At 42.4% G+C, this 18,152-nt stretch overlaps 1 protein-coding gene across 1 annotated transcript; it reads right to left on the bottom strand.

The window, feature by feature from the left end:
* Positions 1–14,101: 14,101 nt before the first annotated feature.
* On the bottom strand, positions 14,102–17,304 carry LOC103653766 (LRR receptor-like serine/threonine-protein kinase EFR). Its single transcript, XM_035967352.1, has 2 exons — positions 17,076–17,304; positions 14,102–16,911 (listed from the first exon to the last, which is right to left on the bottom strand). The coding sequence occupies exon 2, from the start codon at positions 16,889–16,891 to the stop codon at positions 15,566–15,568; it is 1,326 nt and encodes a 441-aa protein (XP_035823245.1). The 5' UTR covers positions 16,892–16,911; positions 17,076–17,304; the 3' UTR covers positions 14,102–15,565.
* Between the last annotated feature and the right edge of the window lie 848 nt (positions 17,305–18,152).

Raw genomic sequence — 18,152 nt, 5'->3', positions numbered from 1 at the left:
TGCAAAGAATGATTGTTTATGTCGAGAAACCAGAAATGAATATTGATACTTTTATATGAATTTTGGGGAAGTCTTTACATAGCCAGAATGGCTTACATGTCTCTCTTCTATTGTGTGTTTTAGTAGCCACAAAGCCTAGAGGTGGTTTAAAGTGGTTGCATGTTAGTCATGCTAGTTATAGAATAAATCTCTGTTTTTCTTGATCCATTGATTATGTATTAATACGTTGAGGATCAGATGGTTCTCTCCCCGATGCATGCTGGTGGAGCCATTGTCGGACCACCTATCTATTGGTTTGAATGAAGTCATTGCCTAGCCTAGAGTTGGTTGTGTGTGGTTAGTCACCTATTCCTAAATGATGTGGTTTTTACAACAACTTGAGATGTTTGTCAAATGTGTGAAGGATTACGGGGTTATTATTGACCTCGTATATCTGGTACTTTGAGTGCATCATATGATAGACTGAAATGTAAGTTTCTGAACTACAATAGATGAAGACTTATATTATTTGTAGGTTAACCTTACTAGTTTGGTTATTTTTCTTAGTTGAGTTGTTGGATGAAGTATAGCGACATTGGTTAAGCAAGTATTGTGTTGTTGTTGTGCTATCAATGCTCTTCGTGGAGTTTTTGGCATTTCTTCGATGAAATGTGTCGCGCAGAATGTTATGGGCTTCTTGTCGGCTTTATTGCTCCATTAGTTCTGTAGACTTTCTCCCTTTTGTGGGGTGCAAAGAATGTTAGATTACATGATTATCTTTTCATGATGGCAAGAATGGGGTTTAGGAAGATTAGGAGCTTTGTTTCAATAGAACTACTTGTTTTGAGGTGCTGTGAAGTGAGGTGTTTGATCTTCATATACGTTCATCTGGTGTGGATGTTTTACCATTGAATTAAAATGAATTGTTGAAGTTGGTAAGGGTTGTGCTTAGTGCATATTACCCCTTCATAAAAGAGTGTGGTTTTAAGACATTGATGCTGATGTATGGCTGCATCCAAATTTGATGTTGTGAAATCATAGTGTTGATCGCATCTATGACTTGCTTTGAGCTTCTTTGCAGGTTGTTTCATGCTTGTTGTCAGGTTGTGTAGCTTCCTTAGACCATTAGTCCGAGGTAGAAGTTCTTGTGTTGATTAATACCAATAATGGACTCATGTTTTGAATGGTGGTGCTATTTGGGGTACCTTGGATGTTTTGCTTGGAGTGGTCGAATTCGAGGACGAATTCCTTTTAAGGGGGGTAGAATGTAACACCCTAAAAAATAAACCATTTTTATAATCCAAATATGGTATGTCCTATGGATGATCGGAGGCCGTAGATATATTGATCTCATCAAGATGATTCCGATCAATCACTAGTTTGCCTTGTTTGGAGTCCGGATGAGTCTTTTTGAGTGCCGGTTGATCTGAGCCTTTGGATATTAGGATTGTGGAAGTTTTCTTCTATTTATACCTCCCTAACCCTAGAAGCCACGTCCTCCCACCCCTAGCAGCCGTCACCCTTTTGTGCCTTGCCCCAAGAGAAGAGAGGAAGAAAAAAGAAGAGAAGAGAGGGGAGATGAGGGCATACCGTCGCCCATCATCGTCGTTCCTCTCCAAGAATTGGTTGGATTTCCTTTCCTCTCTCTCTTTTATCCACTTGATGAATGCTTTCCCTTATTTTGGATGAGTTTTAGGCCCTGCAATTAGTTTTTTTGGTTAGATTGGATGGGAGATTAGATTTTAATATCGAAATTAGTTTCTGCAGAATGACAGATTCAATAGTTTATGTTCATGCCAGTTTTCCGTGGTCTTAGTGGCCTCAAAAAAATAAAAAGTCTATCTATGAGTCGTAGATAATTTGTGGATCTTTCCGTGGCCGCGAAGAACACCTCAATCGGATATCAGATCAGAAAGTTATTGCAGTTTGATTATAGCAGTTTTTCAGTCTCATAATTCTGTACAGAATCTGTTCTCTTAAGCTTTAGGCAATTTTATCAACAGAATTAAACTTTAGGATTGTAAAAGAAGTTGTAGACAATTTCATAAGCTTTCCAGATTGTTAAAGAGCGCATTCATATGAATTATGAAAGTCCAGTTATGTTTGTTTTACTGTGGCTGTTCCTGTTTGCCTGACAAAAATGAGCGGGTCTGTTCACTGGTGGGTTTCATATAGTAAATAGCCAAATTGGCTATTCCAACTATGGAGACATTTGTAGAGGGATAAAAGTTCTTACTGCCAGCAGAATTTCATAATTTTTGGTTGAGTAGTTTGGTAGATATTGAATTTTGAAGTTAACTATGCTGCTGTCTGAAACAGATTCAGACATTTATCTTATCAGATGTTTTAGAACTTATAGATGGCAGAATTTAATTATCCATTGAATACCGAAATTATAGAATATTTTGTGTAGACACTCATAGAGTATTTGTTTAATATCACCACTGTTATAATTTTAAAGATACAAAATTAACAAACAGCGCTACTGCTGTTTGGCATGTGGTTCAGGGTGGGAGTCTTTCCACCAGGATTTGGTTTCAAGTGTACGAGCGATTTGTTGATTGTTAGCAAATGTTTGTGAAATATTTGTACTAATTTTTATGCCCGCTAGCAGGTGGCTACACTCCGGATCATGCCTAGTACATCTTTCTTCTTCGATGAAGGCAAGTGAATGTAGCAGTGGTTGCTACCGTTTTGACTTGTTGTTTTTTTATCGCCTACGCTCTAATATTCAGAATTATGGAATTCTTTCATAATTGAACTCTATGGTGATGCTTTACTTGCTTGTATTATACTGATGCTCAATCATATATTGATGATGATTATGGTTCGAGTATGACCCATGAGATTAATTTACACCCCTGAAGGTAGATAAAGTATTATTTGAGATTTGTATTGTATCTGAAGGCAGATGAAGTATTATTTGAGGTTTGTTTTGTATCTGAAGGAAGTGAAGTATATTGATAAATGCAGCATGCCATATGCATTACATTATTCATTTGCATCTGAAGTTTGGTCGTGACCTATGGTCCGACCGTACCGGTACAACTTAGCATCGTACGTTGCCCGAGGAGGGGTACGATGCGGCTTCATACCCTTAGAGGTATGAAGGCAGAGGACATATGCATTGCATTTATATGCATTCATTGAAGTGATATTAGCAGATGATGTGGTTTTATACTCTCAGAGGTATGAGGGGAGATGACCTACACATTGCATTCCTATGCATACATTGAAGTGATATCTGCAGGTATTGTTGACGCAGGGAAGGGTTATACAACCTATTGTGGTTGTTCGAGGAAATGAGATGGTATTGGTTATATTGGGACTATTGAGTTCTATATCTACAAGTATTTCTGATCTCAATTGGGATTCCTTTAAAATGTTATTTAATTCAATTTGTGGTTTAAATATCTCGTCAAAATAATTTGCTTGCTGAGATGTATCATCTCACTCTTGCATTACTCAATGCAGGTATTTGATTCATGTTGGGAATGAGGGAAGTAGCAGCACGTCCACCTTCACTATTATAATAACGCTGCCCAGTTGCAGCCATGATTTAATTAGAAACTCGATGTCAAATGATGTTTGTTTTTTTCTAGTCGTGTGCACTGGTTAATTCAGTTCATGTTGTTATGTTTAACTTTCCTTTGCTAGCATATTAATAATGCTTAGTATGTTTTTTGTCATGATATATGTTTATACACTGTTGCCCCTCGTTTATGCAATCTTTCAAAGGAGATGCTGCCGAAATTTTATATATGGATGTCAGATGTGTAGTTCAGTAGCATTCCGGGGTGTTTGTGGACTCTGGGGTGTTACAACTCCGTAACTCATCCTTCGCCGTTGCTCCAAGCATCTCTCCATTCTTGGAGGAGAAAAGCATGCGCATCAAAGAAAAGGACTTTGTCTTTGGGGGAGAAAGTAAGAGCCCAAAGCAAAAGGACCGGACTTCGTCTTTGGTATAATCTTAACTCATTTATTTGTGACCAAAGGGGAAGATAGTACTTCGAGGGCTCTAATGATTCCGTTTTTTGGCGATTCATGCCAAAGGGGGAGAAAGTAAGAGCCCAAAGCAAAAGGACCGCACCACCACCAATTTCAAAAACTTAGTGTTGAATATTTTTCAATTGGTATCCTATTATGTTCAAAAGGGGGAGAAAATAGTATTTCAAAAATGATATATCAAAACCCTCTTGAACACTAAGAGGAGGATTTCATTTAGGGGGAGTTTTGTTTAGTCAAAGGAAAAGCATTTGAAACAGGGGGAGAAAATTTCAAATCATGAAAATGCTTCTCAAAATCTTATTTATTTACCTTTTACTATTTGCAAAAGAACTTTGAAAAGGATTTACAAAAGATTTTTGCAAAAACAAAACATGTGGTGCAAGCGTGGTCCAAAATGTTATAAGTAAGAAACAATCCATGCATATCTTGTAAGTATTTATATTGGCTCAATTCCAAGCAACCTTTGCACTTACATTATACAAACTAGTTCAATTATGCATTTCTTTATTTGCTTTGGTTTGTGTTGGCATCAATCACCAAAAAGGGGGAGATTGAAAGGGAATTAGGCTTACACCTAGTCCCTAATTAATTTTGGTGGTTGAATTGCCTAACACAAATAATTGGACTAACTAGTTTGCCCAAGTGTATAGATTATACAGGTGTAACAGGTTCACACTCAGCCAATAAAAAGATCAAGTTTTGGATTCAACAAAGGAGCAAAAGTGGCAACCGAAGGCCCTCTGGTCTGGGAGCACCGGACTGTCCGGTGTACACCGGACAGTGTCCGGTGCACCACCGGACAGTGTCCGGTGCACCAGAGGACTCCAACTTGAACTCGCCACCTTCGGGAATTTCCAGAGGCACTCGCGCTATAATTCACCGGACTGTCCGGTGTACACCGGACAGTGTCCGGTGCGCCAAGGAGGAGTGGCCTCAGGAACTCGCCAGCTTCGGGAATCGCCAACGGCTAGTCCGCTATAATTCACCGGACATGTCCGGTGTGCACCGGACTGTCCGGTGCAACTCCGGAGCAACGGCTACATCGCGCCAACGGCTACCTGCGACGCATTAAATGCGCGCGCAGAAGGCAGACGCGCCCATACTGGCGCACCGGACAAGGAACAGTACATGTCCGGTGTGCACCGGACATTCAGGCGGGCCCACAAGTCAGAAGCTCCAACGGTCAGAATCCAACGACAGTGATGACGTGGCGGGGGCACCGGACATGTCCGGTGCGCCATCGAACAGACAGCCTCCCAACGGCCACATTTGGTGGTTGGGGCTATAAATACCCCAACCACCCCACCATTCATTGCATCCAAGTTTTCCACTTCCCAACTATTACAAGAGCTCTAGCATTCAATTCTAGACACACCAAAGAGATCAAATCCTCTCCAAATTCCACACAACACCATAGTGACTAGAGAGAGTGATTTGCTTGTGTTCTTTCGAGCTCTTGCGCTTGGATTGCTTTCTTATTTCTTGATTCTTGAATTGCGATCAAGCTCACTTGTAATTGAGGCAAGAGACACCAAACTTGTGGTGGTCCTTGTGGGAACTTTGTGTTCCAAGTAATTGAGAAGAGAAAGCTCACTCGGTCCGTGGGATCGTTTGAGAGAGGGAAGGGTTGAAAGAGACCCGGCCTTTGTGGCCTCCTCAACGGGGAGTAGGTTTGCGAGAACCGAACCTCGGTAAAACAAATCCGCGTGTCACACTCTTTATTTGCTTGCGATTTGTTTTGTGCCCTCTCTCGCGGACTCGTTTATATTTCTAACGCTAACCCGGCTTGTAGTTGTGTTTATATTTGTAAATTTCAGTTTCGCCCTATTCACCCCCCCCCCTCTAGGCGACTATCACACTTGAAATCCGAAGAAGTACTTCAACTCCCCCATCATAGACATCTCGAACTTTTGTGTCATGATCCTACTAAACTCTTCACATGTAGATTCGTTAGTAGACCCAAATATAATATCATCAACATAAATTTGGCATACAAACAAATCATTCTCAAGTGTTTTGGTAAAGAGCGTAGGATCGGCCTTTCCGACTTTGAAGCCATTAGCAATAAGGAAATCTCTAAGGCATTCATACCATGCTCTTGGGGCTTGCTTGAGCCCATAAAGCGCCTTAGAGAGTTTATAGACATGGTTAGGGTACTCACTATCTTCAAAGCCGGGAGGTTGCTCAACGTAGACCTCTTCCTTGATCGGTCCATTAAGGAAGGCACTTTTCACATCCATTTGATAAAGCTTAAAGCCATGGTAAGTAGCATAGGCCAATAATATGCGAATTGACTCAAGCCTAGCTACGGGTGCATAGGTTTCACCGAAATCCAAACCTTCGACTTGGGAGTATCCTTTGGCCACAAGTCGAGCTTTGTTCCTTGTCACCACACCATGCTCATCTTGCTTGTTGCGGAAGACCCATTTGGTTCCTACAAGTCGAGCTTTGTTGCATTTTGATTAGGACGTGGAACTAAATGCCATACCTCATTCCTAGTGAAGTTGTTGAGCTCCTCTTGCATTGCCACCACCCAATCCGAATCTTGGAGTGCTTCCTCTACCCTGTGTGGCTCAATAGATGAAACGAAAGAGTAATGCTCACAAAAATGTGCAACACGAGATCTAGTAGTTACCCCCTTATGAATGTCGCCTAGGATGGTGTCGACGGGGTGATCTCGTTGAATTGCTTGGTGGACTCTTGGGTGTGGCGGTCTTTGCTCTTCATCCTCCTTGTCTTGATCATTTGTATCTCCCCTTGATCATTGCCGTCATCTTGAGGTGGCTCATTTGCTTGATCTTCTACTTCATCAACTTGAGCTTCATCCTCATTTTGAGTCGGTGGAGATGCTTGCGTGGAGGAGGATGGTTGATCTTGTGCATTTGGAGGCTCTTCGGATTCCTTAGGACACACATCCCCAATGGACATGTTCCTTAGCGCAATGCATGGAGCCTCTTCATCACCTATCTCATCAAGATCAACTTGCTCTACTTGAGAGCCGTTAGTCTCATCAAACACAACGTCACAAGAAACTTCAACTTGTCTAGAGGACTTGTTAAAGACTCTATATGCCCTTGTGTTTGAATCATATCCTAGTAAAAAGCCTTCTACAGTCTTAGGAGCAAATTTAGATTTTCTACCTCTTTTAACAAGAATAAAGCATTTGCTACCAAAGACTCTAAAATATGAAATGTTGGGCTTTTTACCGGTTAGGAGTTCATAATATGTCTTCTTGAGGATTCGGTGTAGATATAACCGGTTGATGGCGTAGCAGGCAGTGTTGACCGCCTCGGCCCAAAACCGATCCGAAGTCTTGTACTCATCAAGCATGGTCCTTGCCATGTCCAACAGAGTTCGATTCTTCCTCTCCACTACACCATTTTGTTGTGGCGTGTAGGGAGAAGAGAACTCATGCTTGATGCCCTCCTCCTCAAGGAAGCCTTCAATTTGTGAGTTCTTGAACTCCGTCCCGCTGTCTCTTCTAATTTTCTTGATCCTTAAGCCGAACTCGTTTTGAGCTCGTCTCAAGAATCCCTTTAAGGTCTCTTGGGTTTGAGATTTTTCCTGCAAAAAGAACACCCAAGTGAAGCGAGAATAATCATCCACTATTACAAGGCAATACTTACTCCCGCCGATGCTTATGTAAGCAATCGGGCCGAATAGATCCATGTGGAGTAGCTCGAGCGGCCTGTCGGTCGTCATGATGTTCTTGTGTGGATGATGGGCTCCAACTTGCTTTCCTGCCTGGCATGCGCTACATACCCTGCCTTTCTCAAAATGAACATTGGTCAGTCCTAAAATGTGCTCTCCCTTTAGAAGCTTATGAAGATTCTTCATCCCAACATGAGCTAGTCGGCGGTGCCAGATCCAACCCATGTTAGTCTTAGCAATTAAGCAAGTGTCGAGTTCAGCTCTGTCAAAATCTACCAAGTATAGCTGACCCTCTAACACTCCCTTAAATGCTATTGAATCATCACTTCTTCTAATGACAGTGACACCTACATCAGTAAAGAGACAGTTGTAGCCCATTTTGCATAATTGAGATATAGAAAGCAAATTGTAATCTAATGAATCTACAAGAAAAACATTGGAAATATAATGGTCAGGAGATATAGCTATTTTACCAAGACCTTTGACCAAACCTTGATTTCCATCCCCGAATGTGATAGCTCGTTGGGGATCTTGGTTTTTCTCGTAGGAGGAGAACATCTTCTTCTCCCCTGTCATATGGTTTGTGCACCCGCTGTCGAGTATCCAACTTGAGCCCCCAGATGCATAAACCTACAAAACAATTTTAGTTCTTGACTTTAGGTACCCAAACGGTTTTGGGTCTTTTGGCATTAGAAACAAGAACTTTGGGTACCCAAACACAAGTCTTGGAGCCCTTGTGTTTGCCCCCAACAAACTTGGCAACTACTTTGCCGGATTTGTTAGTCAAAACATAAGATGCATCAAAAGTTTTAAATGAAAGACTATGTTCATTTGATGCACTAAGAGTTTTCTTCTTAGGCAACTTAACATGGGTTGGTTGCCTAGAGCTAGATGTCTCACCCTTATACATAAAAGCATGGTTAGGGCCAGAGTGAGACTTCCTAGAATGGATTCTCCTAATTTTGTCCTCGGGATAACCGGCAGGGTATAAAATGTAACCCTCGTTATCCTAAGGCATGGGAGCCTTGCCCTTAACAAAGTTGGACAATTTCTTAGGAGGGGCACTAAGTTTAACATTGTCTCCCCTTTGGAAGCCGATGCCATCCTTAATGCCAGGGCGTCTCCCACTATAGAGCATACTTCTAGCAAATTTAAAATTTTCATTTTCTAAGTTATGCTCGGCAATTTTAGCATCTAATTTTGCTATATGATCATTTTGTTGTTTAATTAAGGACATGTGATCATGAATAGCATTAATATCAACATCTCTACATCTAGTACAAATAGACACATGCTCAACGATAGATGTAGAGGTTTTGCAAGATTTTAATTCTATAACCTTAGCATGTAATATATCGTTTTCACTCCTAAGGTTAGAAATAATAACATTGCAAACATCAAAATTTTTAGCCTTAGCAAGCAATTTTTCATTTTCATTTCTAAGGCTAGCAAGAGAAACGTTCAATTCTTCAATCCTAGCAAGTAAATCATCATTATCATCTCTAGAATTGGAAATTGAACTATTACAAACATGAGAATCAACCTTAGATAACAAATTAGCATTTTCATTTCTAAGGTTGGCAATAGTGACATGGCATGTGCTTAGCTCACTAGATAATTTCTCACATTTTTCTACCTCTAGAGCATAAGCATTTTTAACCTTAACATGTTTCTTATCTTCTTTAATTAGGAAGTCCTCTTGGGAATCCAAAAGGTCATCCTTTTCATGAATAGCACTAATTAATTCATTTATATTTTCCTTTTGTTCCATGTTAAGGTTGGCAAAAAGGGTACGCAAGTTATCCTCCTCATTACTAGCATTATCATCACTAGAAGACTCATATTTAGTGGATGATTTGGATTTAACCTTCTTCTTCTTGCCGTCCTTTGCCATGAGTCACTTGTGACTGATGTTGGGGAAGAGGAGTCCCTTGGTGACAGCGATGTTGGCGGCGTCCTCGTCGTCGGAGGAGTCGGTGGAGCTCTCGTTGGAGTCCCACTCGCGGCACACGTGGGCATCGCCGCCCCTCTTCTTGTGGTACCTCTTCTTTTCTCTCCTCTTGCCCTTCTCGTCGTTATCCCTGTCACTGTCACTTGATAATGGACATTTAGCAATAAAGTGACCGGGCTTACCACACTTGTAGCAAACCTTCTTGGAACGGGATTTGTAATCCTTCCCCTTCCGTTGCTTGAGGATTTGGCGAAAGCTTTTGATGATTAAAGCCATCTCCTCGTTGTCGAGCTTTGAAGCGTCGATTGGTTGTCTACTTGGTGTAGACTCCTCCTTCTTCTCCTCCGTTGCCTTGAAAGCCACCGGTTGTGCTTCGGATGTGGAGGGATCATCAAGCTCGTTGATCTTCTTTGAGCCCTTGATCATACATTCAAAGCTCACAAAATTCCCGATAACTTCCTCGGGAGTCATTAGTGTATATCTTGGGTTGCCACGAATTAATTGAACTTGAGTAGGGTTAAGGAAAATAAGAGATCTTAGAATAACCTTAACCACCTCGTGGTCATCCCACTTTTTGCTCCCGAGGTTGCGCACTTGGTTCACCAAGGTTTTGAGCCGGTTGTACATATCTTGTGGCTCCTCCCCTTGGCGAAGACGGAAGCGACCGAGCTCCCCCTCGATCGTTTCCCGCTTGGTGATCTTGGTGAGTTCATCACCTTCGTGCGCGGTCTTGAGTAGATCCCAAATCTCCTTTGCATTCTTCAACCCTTGCACCTTGTTGTATTCCTCTCTACTTAGAGAGGCGAGGAGTATGGTTGTGGCTTGGGAGTTGAAGTGCTCGATTTGGGCTACTTCATCCTCATCATAGTTTTCATCCCCTACGGATGGTACCTGTGCACCAAACTCAACAACATCCCATATACTTTTGTGGAGTGAGGTTAGATGAAATCGCATTAAATCACTCCACCTAGCATAATCTTCACCATCAAAAGTTGGTGGTTTGCCTAATGGGACAGAAAGTAAAGGTGTATGTTTAGAAATGTGAGGGTAGCGTAGGGGAATCTTACTATACTTCTTACACTCTTGGCGCTTAGAAGTGACGGACGTCGCGTCGGAGCCGGAGGTGGATGCCGATGAAGAATCGGTCTCGTAGTAGACCACCTTCCTCATCCTCTTTTTCTTGTCCCCACTCCAATGCGGCTTGTGAGAAGAGGTTTTCTCCTTCTTCTCTTTGTGGTGTGAAGAAGATCTTTTCTCCTTCCCTTTGGAGGAGTCCTTCTTCTTCTCCTTTCTCTTGGTGCGGGACTTTTCCGATGAAGTGCTCCCGTGGCTTGTAGTGGGCTTTTCGCCGGTCTCCATCTCCTTCTTGGCGTGATCTCCCGACATCACTTCGAGCGGTTAGGCTCTAATGAAGTACCGGGCTTTGATACCAATTGATAGTCGCCTAGAGGGGGGGTGAATAGGGCGAAACTGAAATTTACAGATATAAACACAACTACAAGCCGGGTTAGCGTTAGAAATAAAAATGAGTTCGCGAGAGAGGGTGCAAAACAAATCTCAAGCAAATAAGGAGTGTGACACAAGGATTTGTTTTACCGAGGTTCGGTTCTCGCAAACCTACTCCCCGTTGAGGTGGTCACAAAGACCGGGTCTCTTTCAACCCTTTCCCTCTCTCAAACGGTCCCTCCGACCGAGTGAGCTTTTCTTCTCAAATCAAAACCGGGAACAAAACTTCCCCGCAAGGGCCACCACACAATTGGTGCCTCTTGCCTTGATTACAATTGAGTTTTGATCACAAGAACAAGTGAGAAAGAAAAGAAGCAATCCAAGCGCAAGAGCTCAAAAGAACACGGCAAATCTCTCTCGCTAATCACTAAAGCCTTGTGTGGAATTGGAGAGGATTTGATCTCTTTGGTGTGTCTAGAATTGAATGCCTAGCTCTTGTAAGTGGTTGAGAAGTGGAAAACTTGGATGCAATGAATGGTGGGGTGGTTGGGGTATTTATAGCCCCAACCACCAAACATGACCGTTGGTGGAGGCTGTCTGTCGTATGGTGCACCGGACAGTCCGGTGCACACCGGACATGTCCGGTGCGCCAGCCACGTCACCAAAGCCGTTGGGATTCGACCGTTGGAGCTCTGACTTCTGGGCCCGCCTGGATGTCCGGTGCACACCGGACATGTACTGTTCAATGTCCGGTGTGCCAGCGCGCGCGTGCCTGACTTCTGCTCGCTTCTGGCGCGCATTGAATGCGCCTGCAGGTGACCGTTGGCGCGAAGTAGCCATTGCTCCGCAGTTGCACCGGACAGTCCGGTGTACACCGGACATGTCCGGTGAATTATAGCGGAGCAGCCATTGTGATTTCCCGAGGCTGCCAAGTTCCAAAGCCGCGTCTTCTTGGAGCACCGGACACTGTCCGGTGTACACCGGACAGTCCGGGGAATTATAGCGCGCTGGCTCCAGGAATTTGCCGAGGCTGAGGAGTTCTGGGCAAAGTCCCCTGGTGCACCGGACACTGTCCGGTGCGCCACCGGACAGTCCGGTGCGCCAGACCAGGGAGCCTTTCGGGATGCCTTTGGCTCTCTTATTTTGAACCCAACTTTGGTCTTTTTAATTGGCTTGTTGTGAACCTTTGACACCTGTATAACTTATACACTAGAGCAAACTAGTTAGTCCAATTATTTGTGTTGGGCAATTCAACCACCAAAATTATTAAGGAACTAGGTGTAAGCCTAATTCCCTTTCAATCTGCTTCCTTTTGCTTGGTGCTGTGAGATTAAACTCTCAACTTTAAACTAGATGCTCAGCTAGCTGACCTCCTATGGGGTTTACAAACCCTTTTTACAGCACCGTTACATCCACCGTCTGCACCGTTAACAAATACGAAGATGTGCGCCACCGTCTGTACCTTTGTCATATTGTATGTCCCATCAGGAGTTTGCAGACGACATGCATGAACAGTGGTCACATGTGTAATCATAGTTGGTGAATCTTTGATAGGACTGCGGTCTTGTTGCTCCTATACACCTATAGGCCTGCGTGGGTTAGGTAGGCGCATTGAATGTGGCTGTCCCCGACAGACTTTGGTTGAGTCTTGCCCAGGGTTTGTCTCTGTTACCCGAGGCGGGCTCGGGCGAGGTGAAGATCGCTGTTCTAGGGTGAGGGGACCTCGGCCGGGACAAGGATTCTCCCGAGAACACACCCCGTCCGAGGAAAGGCTCTGGCAAGGCGGAGTTTGCGGAGACCCATGAGGGAGGCCTCAGGCGAAGCGTGGCTTGTGATCCTTTGACCTCGGGGGACGTACCCTAATGATGTTTTTAGGGGTTAAGCATGTTTTAGAGGTGTAATCTAGGTACCCCTAATTACCATACCCGACACATGGGTCATCAAAGTAGTCTTGAATCAATCAATCGTAGGCGGCTTCACAATCCTAGTCGATGTAGCTCCGAAGTTGTGTCTTTCACCTTCTTCCCGTTAATCACCCAGAAGCAAGCTTTATCATTGCATCCAATATAGTCTGGTGGAGCATATCGAGTACCTTGTCCTCGGTCGTCCCAATGCTCGAGCTCGAGAAAGACATGGCAATGATGCTTTAGTGGAGTGAAACTATAGTGAGAGGAGTGCAATATAAAGTGTTAAAAGCGATTTGGAGAGTGGGGTGTGAATGAACTCAAACACTCCTCTATTTATATGCCATATTATAGATTTTTAAAAAAGCTTTATTTATTTATTTTTTTGAAATTCAAAATGGTGTGAAATAGTCAGGAACTGCCACATGGCAATAGACAGTAAGTATCGACCGGTCAGGGTCGATATCGACTAGGTTACCAGCGTACGGGATGGTACCGACCGATTTTGTTCCAATGCGGACGATATCAACCGGGTCGACTGGTCGGTAGCCCTACTGACTAGTCGATCGAACTAACCAGCATTGGAACCAGCCCGGTCGGTACTAACTGCCTGTACCACCATGCCACTGGTCATTTTCGACTATGACCCATCCTAAGTATGTTACTGTATAATTTAGGGAACACCCTTGCTCTTGTTACATGTGCTTCCACCCAATATGTGATGTTTTGATTGCATGCATTCTGCTGGCTACTTTCTTCATGTTCGATCATTCAGATGGTAATGAATAGAGAAACGAAAGTGTGACTTGCAGTAGATCAACCAAGCATTGGTAGATCTCATTTTCTTGTACCAAATTATTTCCTTGAGTTGAGTTCCTGCATTCTTCTAGGAGGTCAGAGTCAATGACTTGAAATACTTGATTCGGAAAGTTATTCTCAACAAAGTTGATGATGCCCTAGCCGTCCTTGAACGTTGGATCTATTGGGCTTCTGCTCGTCAAAATCTCCAACAACACTATTCCAAAACTATAAACATCCCCAGACGTTGATGCATGACCACCTCCCCCATACTCTAAATTGGAAAGGCATACACAAATTAACAATTGTGTTGTAACTTATTTTCTACCTAGAAAAATTATTGACATAAATGAACAAAACAGAATAGCTAAAGTAACTATATGTGCCTGGAGGAATATATCCAAATGTTCCTTTTACACCAATTGAACTTATTGAACCTGTCCATTTTGACTCGGAATCATGATACAAACGTGCAATTTCAAAATCTCCCAAAAGAGCATTCATGTCACAATCTAGAAGGATATTGCTAGGTTTCAAGTCGCAACAAATAGTTTGCTGTCCACAATCATGGTGCAAATAATCCAATGCATCAGCTATATTAACAGCTATGCTTATACTTTGAGTCAAGCCATGACATTTTGTAGCCTCCTCGTCGCCTTTGTGATGTAGCCATGTGTCCAAGCTCCCATTAGGCATGTACTCATAAATTAAATCTATGAAAACATTTCGTACATTATCTACTATTGAACAAGAAACTATGATGGGAAGAATATTCCAGTGTTGAATGCTTCTCAATGCTTCACACTCCGACAAGAAGCTTCTTCCTGCTCCTCTGATCTCTAGGTCAAAAAAATTTACTGCCACTTCCATTCTGCCTTCCTTCAGCTTCCCTTGATACACCGAACCATAACTTCCTCTCCCAATCAGGTTGGATTCTAAGAAGTCATGTGTTGCTTGAGCTAAGTCGTTATAGGTAACTTTCTCAAAATGCTCATAATAAGATTGCTCTGATCTATATGCTCTTCTTGATGTCCTCTTTTCTAGGAGTAAAACTACACCTGCAATACGAGAGACATGAACCCAAATATTGGGATCAATATTTTTGATCAATAATGTTGCACTCCCTACTATTCTTGAAGCAACATGGCAAGGAGGCATATGCAAAACCATGGCTCCTCCACACAATCCCAGATTCCATCTAGCGATATGACTGTAGGATTATCAAATAGACCAGTTCTTGATCTTTCTCCTTGGAAATTATTATTGTACGGTAGGTCTAGTTTACTAAGATTTAGACCACTTAGAAAATTTGGCATTCGACCAGATAAATTGTTATGGGAAAGATTGAACAAGTTCAAGCTGTGTAGACTGCTGAATGTGGACGGAATGTTTCTAGTAAGAATGTTGTGGTCCATTTGATTGTCCTTTAGTTGTTCAAGTCTTCATAAAGTTTTAGGAATTTCGCCACTAAATTTGTTTGATGAAAGATTTAGCGAGATGAGTTCTAAGTAAGATTTAGGGAACAGGTATGCTCCCTTAGAAATTGTTATGGCTAAGGTCTAACTTTGTCATTAATTTAGGATCACAGAAGTTAGATGGTATAGAACTAGGGGTGGTAATGGATCACGATCCAAATGCTTCTTCACAAAATGGTAGGGCCCTAAATAAATTTTAGTTCAAAAATGAATAGTAATAGGACCCGATCCTAATCCGATCCAATCCTTAAATCTTATATTGTAAAAGTTAGAGCCCATTGTCACCCATATATAGAACCGAAGAAATTGTTACTAGCTACAGAGAAACGTGCCAACTGTGTAAGATTGCCAATTCAAGGTGGAATTTTCCCTATGAAGTTGTTTGATTGTAGTGTTAAAACTTGTAGATTTGTCATCTTTCTGACCCATTCCTTAATGGTACCTATGAGGTTGTTGTTTTCTAGTGATAATTTAGTTAAGCCACTAAGTTTTCCAATAGTTGGGGGAACTATTCCTGAAAGGTTATTCCAACCCATGAATAGTTGTTGAAGACTAGTGGACAGATTAGCAATCGAATTTGGTATAGGTCCGTGTAGATGATTATGAGACACTGAAAGTATAACGAGATATCTACATTTTGCTAGGGCATCAAAGAATTGCCAGCCCTCACTATGTCTTGCTTCAAGCATGTTTACCTCAAGGTTTAGAATCTGCAACTTTGAAAGGTTTCCAAAAGAACTTGGGATTGTGCCACTGAAAAGGTTGTTTGGTAGGTCTACGACTTCTAGATTTGAAGCATTGCCTAGGGAAGTTGGAATTGTACCAAAAAATAAGTTGCTTCCTAAGTATAGTCCTTGCAGATGAGGGAGCACATCACCAATGTTTGATGGCAATGTGCCGCCCAGCATATTGTGGTCAAGGCCTAATATCATAAGAGAAGATAAGTTAGTGAAAGTATCTGGGATTCCACCTGATAGGTTATTTATTGCTAGATTTACCATTTGTATGTTCGGTATTTGCCAAACTTCATTAGGAATGCTTCCATTTAGTTGATTGTTTGAAAGATCAACTAACAATAGTGTGGAGAGGTTTCTTAAGGTTGGAGGGATGACCCCACTGAGATAATTACCATAAAGGTTGATACCTTCTAGCTTTTTAAGAAAGGCTATGTTCGGAGGAATATGACCCGTGAGATGGTTTTTAGAGAGATCTAGGTAGACTAAGTTGGAACAGTTTGTAAGCCAATCTAGAATAACATCCTCCAAATGGTTGCTTCCCAGAAAGAGTAAGTCCAGGTTTCGGAGCTTGTTAAGAAGAGGTAGGGGGCCAATGAAGCTATTGTTGCTAAGATCAAGGGTATGAAGGAAGGTCAGGTTTCCAACAGAGGAGCTGATTTGGCCAGCCAAGTTTTGGCCGGTGAGGTTGAGCTCCGTGACTCGATATGGTCGCGTGGAACTGCAGTTCACACCATGCCAATGGCAGAAGTGGATGCTGGGGTTCCAATTGCTCAAGGCTCCGTGCGGATCACTGGTGATGCCCTTCTTGAACTCTAGCAGAGAATGAAAATCTTGGCTGTTGTTATGGTGCGTCGAGCAATGGACTTTGTCCACTGCATGACATAGCAGCAGCAGCAGTACTACAACCATGGCGAGTTTCGACGGCTGCTTCCAGAGACTCATTAAGACACGTAATTGACAACCTGCAAAAAATAATGAGTGATCTTGGCGGCGTATTACGGAGAAAGTACTACGCTGAGTTCAAGGAGTGACCAAGCTTACTACAAACTTACTATCGAATTCTCTTAACAAGTAACAAACTGAATTGGATAATTATGTACGGAAGGAGAAAGAGAGACCGGGGTACCTCTGCTCGCTCGGCTACCCTTGATCTGCTTCCTTTTTGCTTGGTGCTGTGAGATTGAACTCTGAACTTTAAACTGGATACTCAGCTGGCTGACCTCCTATGGGGTTTATAAACCCTTTTACAGCACCGTTACATCCACAGAACAGCACTAGGCTTAGCTTGACCGCCGGTGAAGAGAAGACCGTGAGTCCGTCAAACTCGTCATTTACTTGCCGTCACTTTTCTGCTTCCATCCCGTTCGTCTATTAGCGCACCGCCGTCGTTGTTTGATTGAATGGTCTAGCAGAGCTGGATTTTCATTTCCAAATCCCCGTTTGGTTCTTTGTGATTATCAATCAATCTTGCGGAATGTGTTGTGTGGGCATGATTCGTTTGAAGCTAGCTTATCTTTTTCCAGGCAGCGGGTCAAGTCAACTTGTATGCGATCTTATCTCGGCATCTATAGACGGTACAGTGCCGTGCTCGACAGGATTTTTGAAAAGGACGCGCGACGGGTCATGCTTTTGAGCAGCGCGCGATCTTGCTCCCGTTGTCCGGACGATATCTTTTTACTCTTTATTCAGACTAATCCACATATCTTGCAGTAAATTGTTTTTGATTTGTATATTAGGGATCTTTGGTTTATATAGACTAATTTTGTCACTCTATTATATTCCATTTTAGTCCATAAATTGACAAATATAAATACGAAAACTCTATTTTAATAATCGTGTTTGACAACTTAGAAGTTAAAATTGAATAAAATTGAGGGACTAAAAATTAATCCCTAGAAACTAAACACCATTTTAGTTTAAGTTTCATTTCAATATATGCCAACACATATGTTGAGGTAGATACGAAGATATGCAAACAATGTATTGTATTAGCTTAGTTAGAAAGCGTGTGTTTGAAGAAATATAACCGACCAGATTGTTTATGAAAAGATTTAGATTAGTTGAGTTGGAACAGTTTATAAGACTGTGCAACGGTTCCCGTTGGGACTCTCCCCCTAATATTGTTCACCAGTAGGGGTGGATATTTTAAAACTGAAACCCGAACCGAACCGGTCTATTTGGGTTTTCGGGTTCGAATTCGGTT

Source organism: Zea mays, chromosome 4 (genome assembly GCF_902167145.1).
Source record: "Zea mays cultivar B73 chromosome 4, Zm-B73-REFERENCE-NAM-5.0, whole genome shotgun sequence".
Classification (NCBI taxonomy): Eukaryota; Viridiplantae; Streptophyta; class Magnoliopsida; order Poales; family Poaceae; genus Zea; species Zea mays.
This window is presented reverse-complemented; position numbering and strand designations above follow the sequence as displayed.

Bases quoted from the DNA above. Each gene is read 5' to 3' on its own strand.
- LOC103653766 (XM_035967352.1), bottom strand. From the start codon at position 16,891: ATGAGTCTCTGGAAGCAGCCGTCGAAACTCGCCATGGTTGTAGTACTG.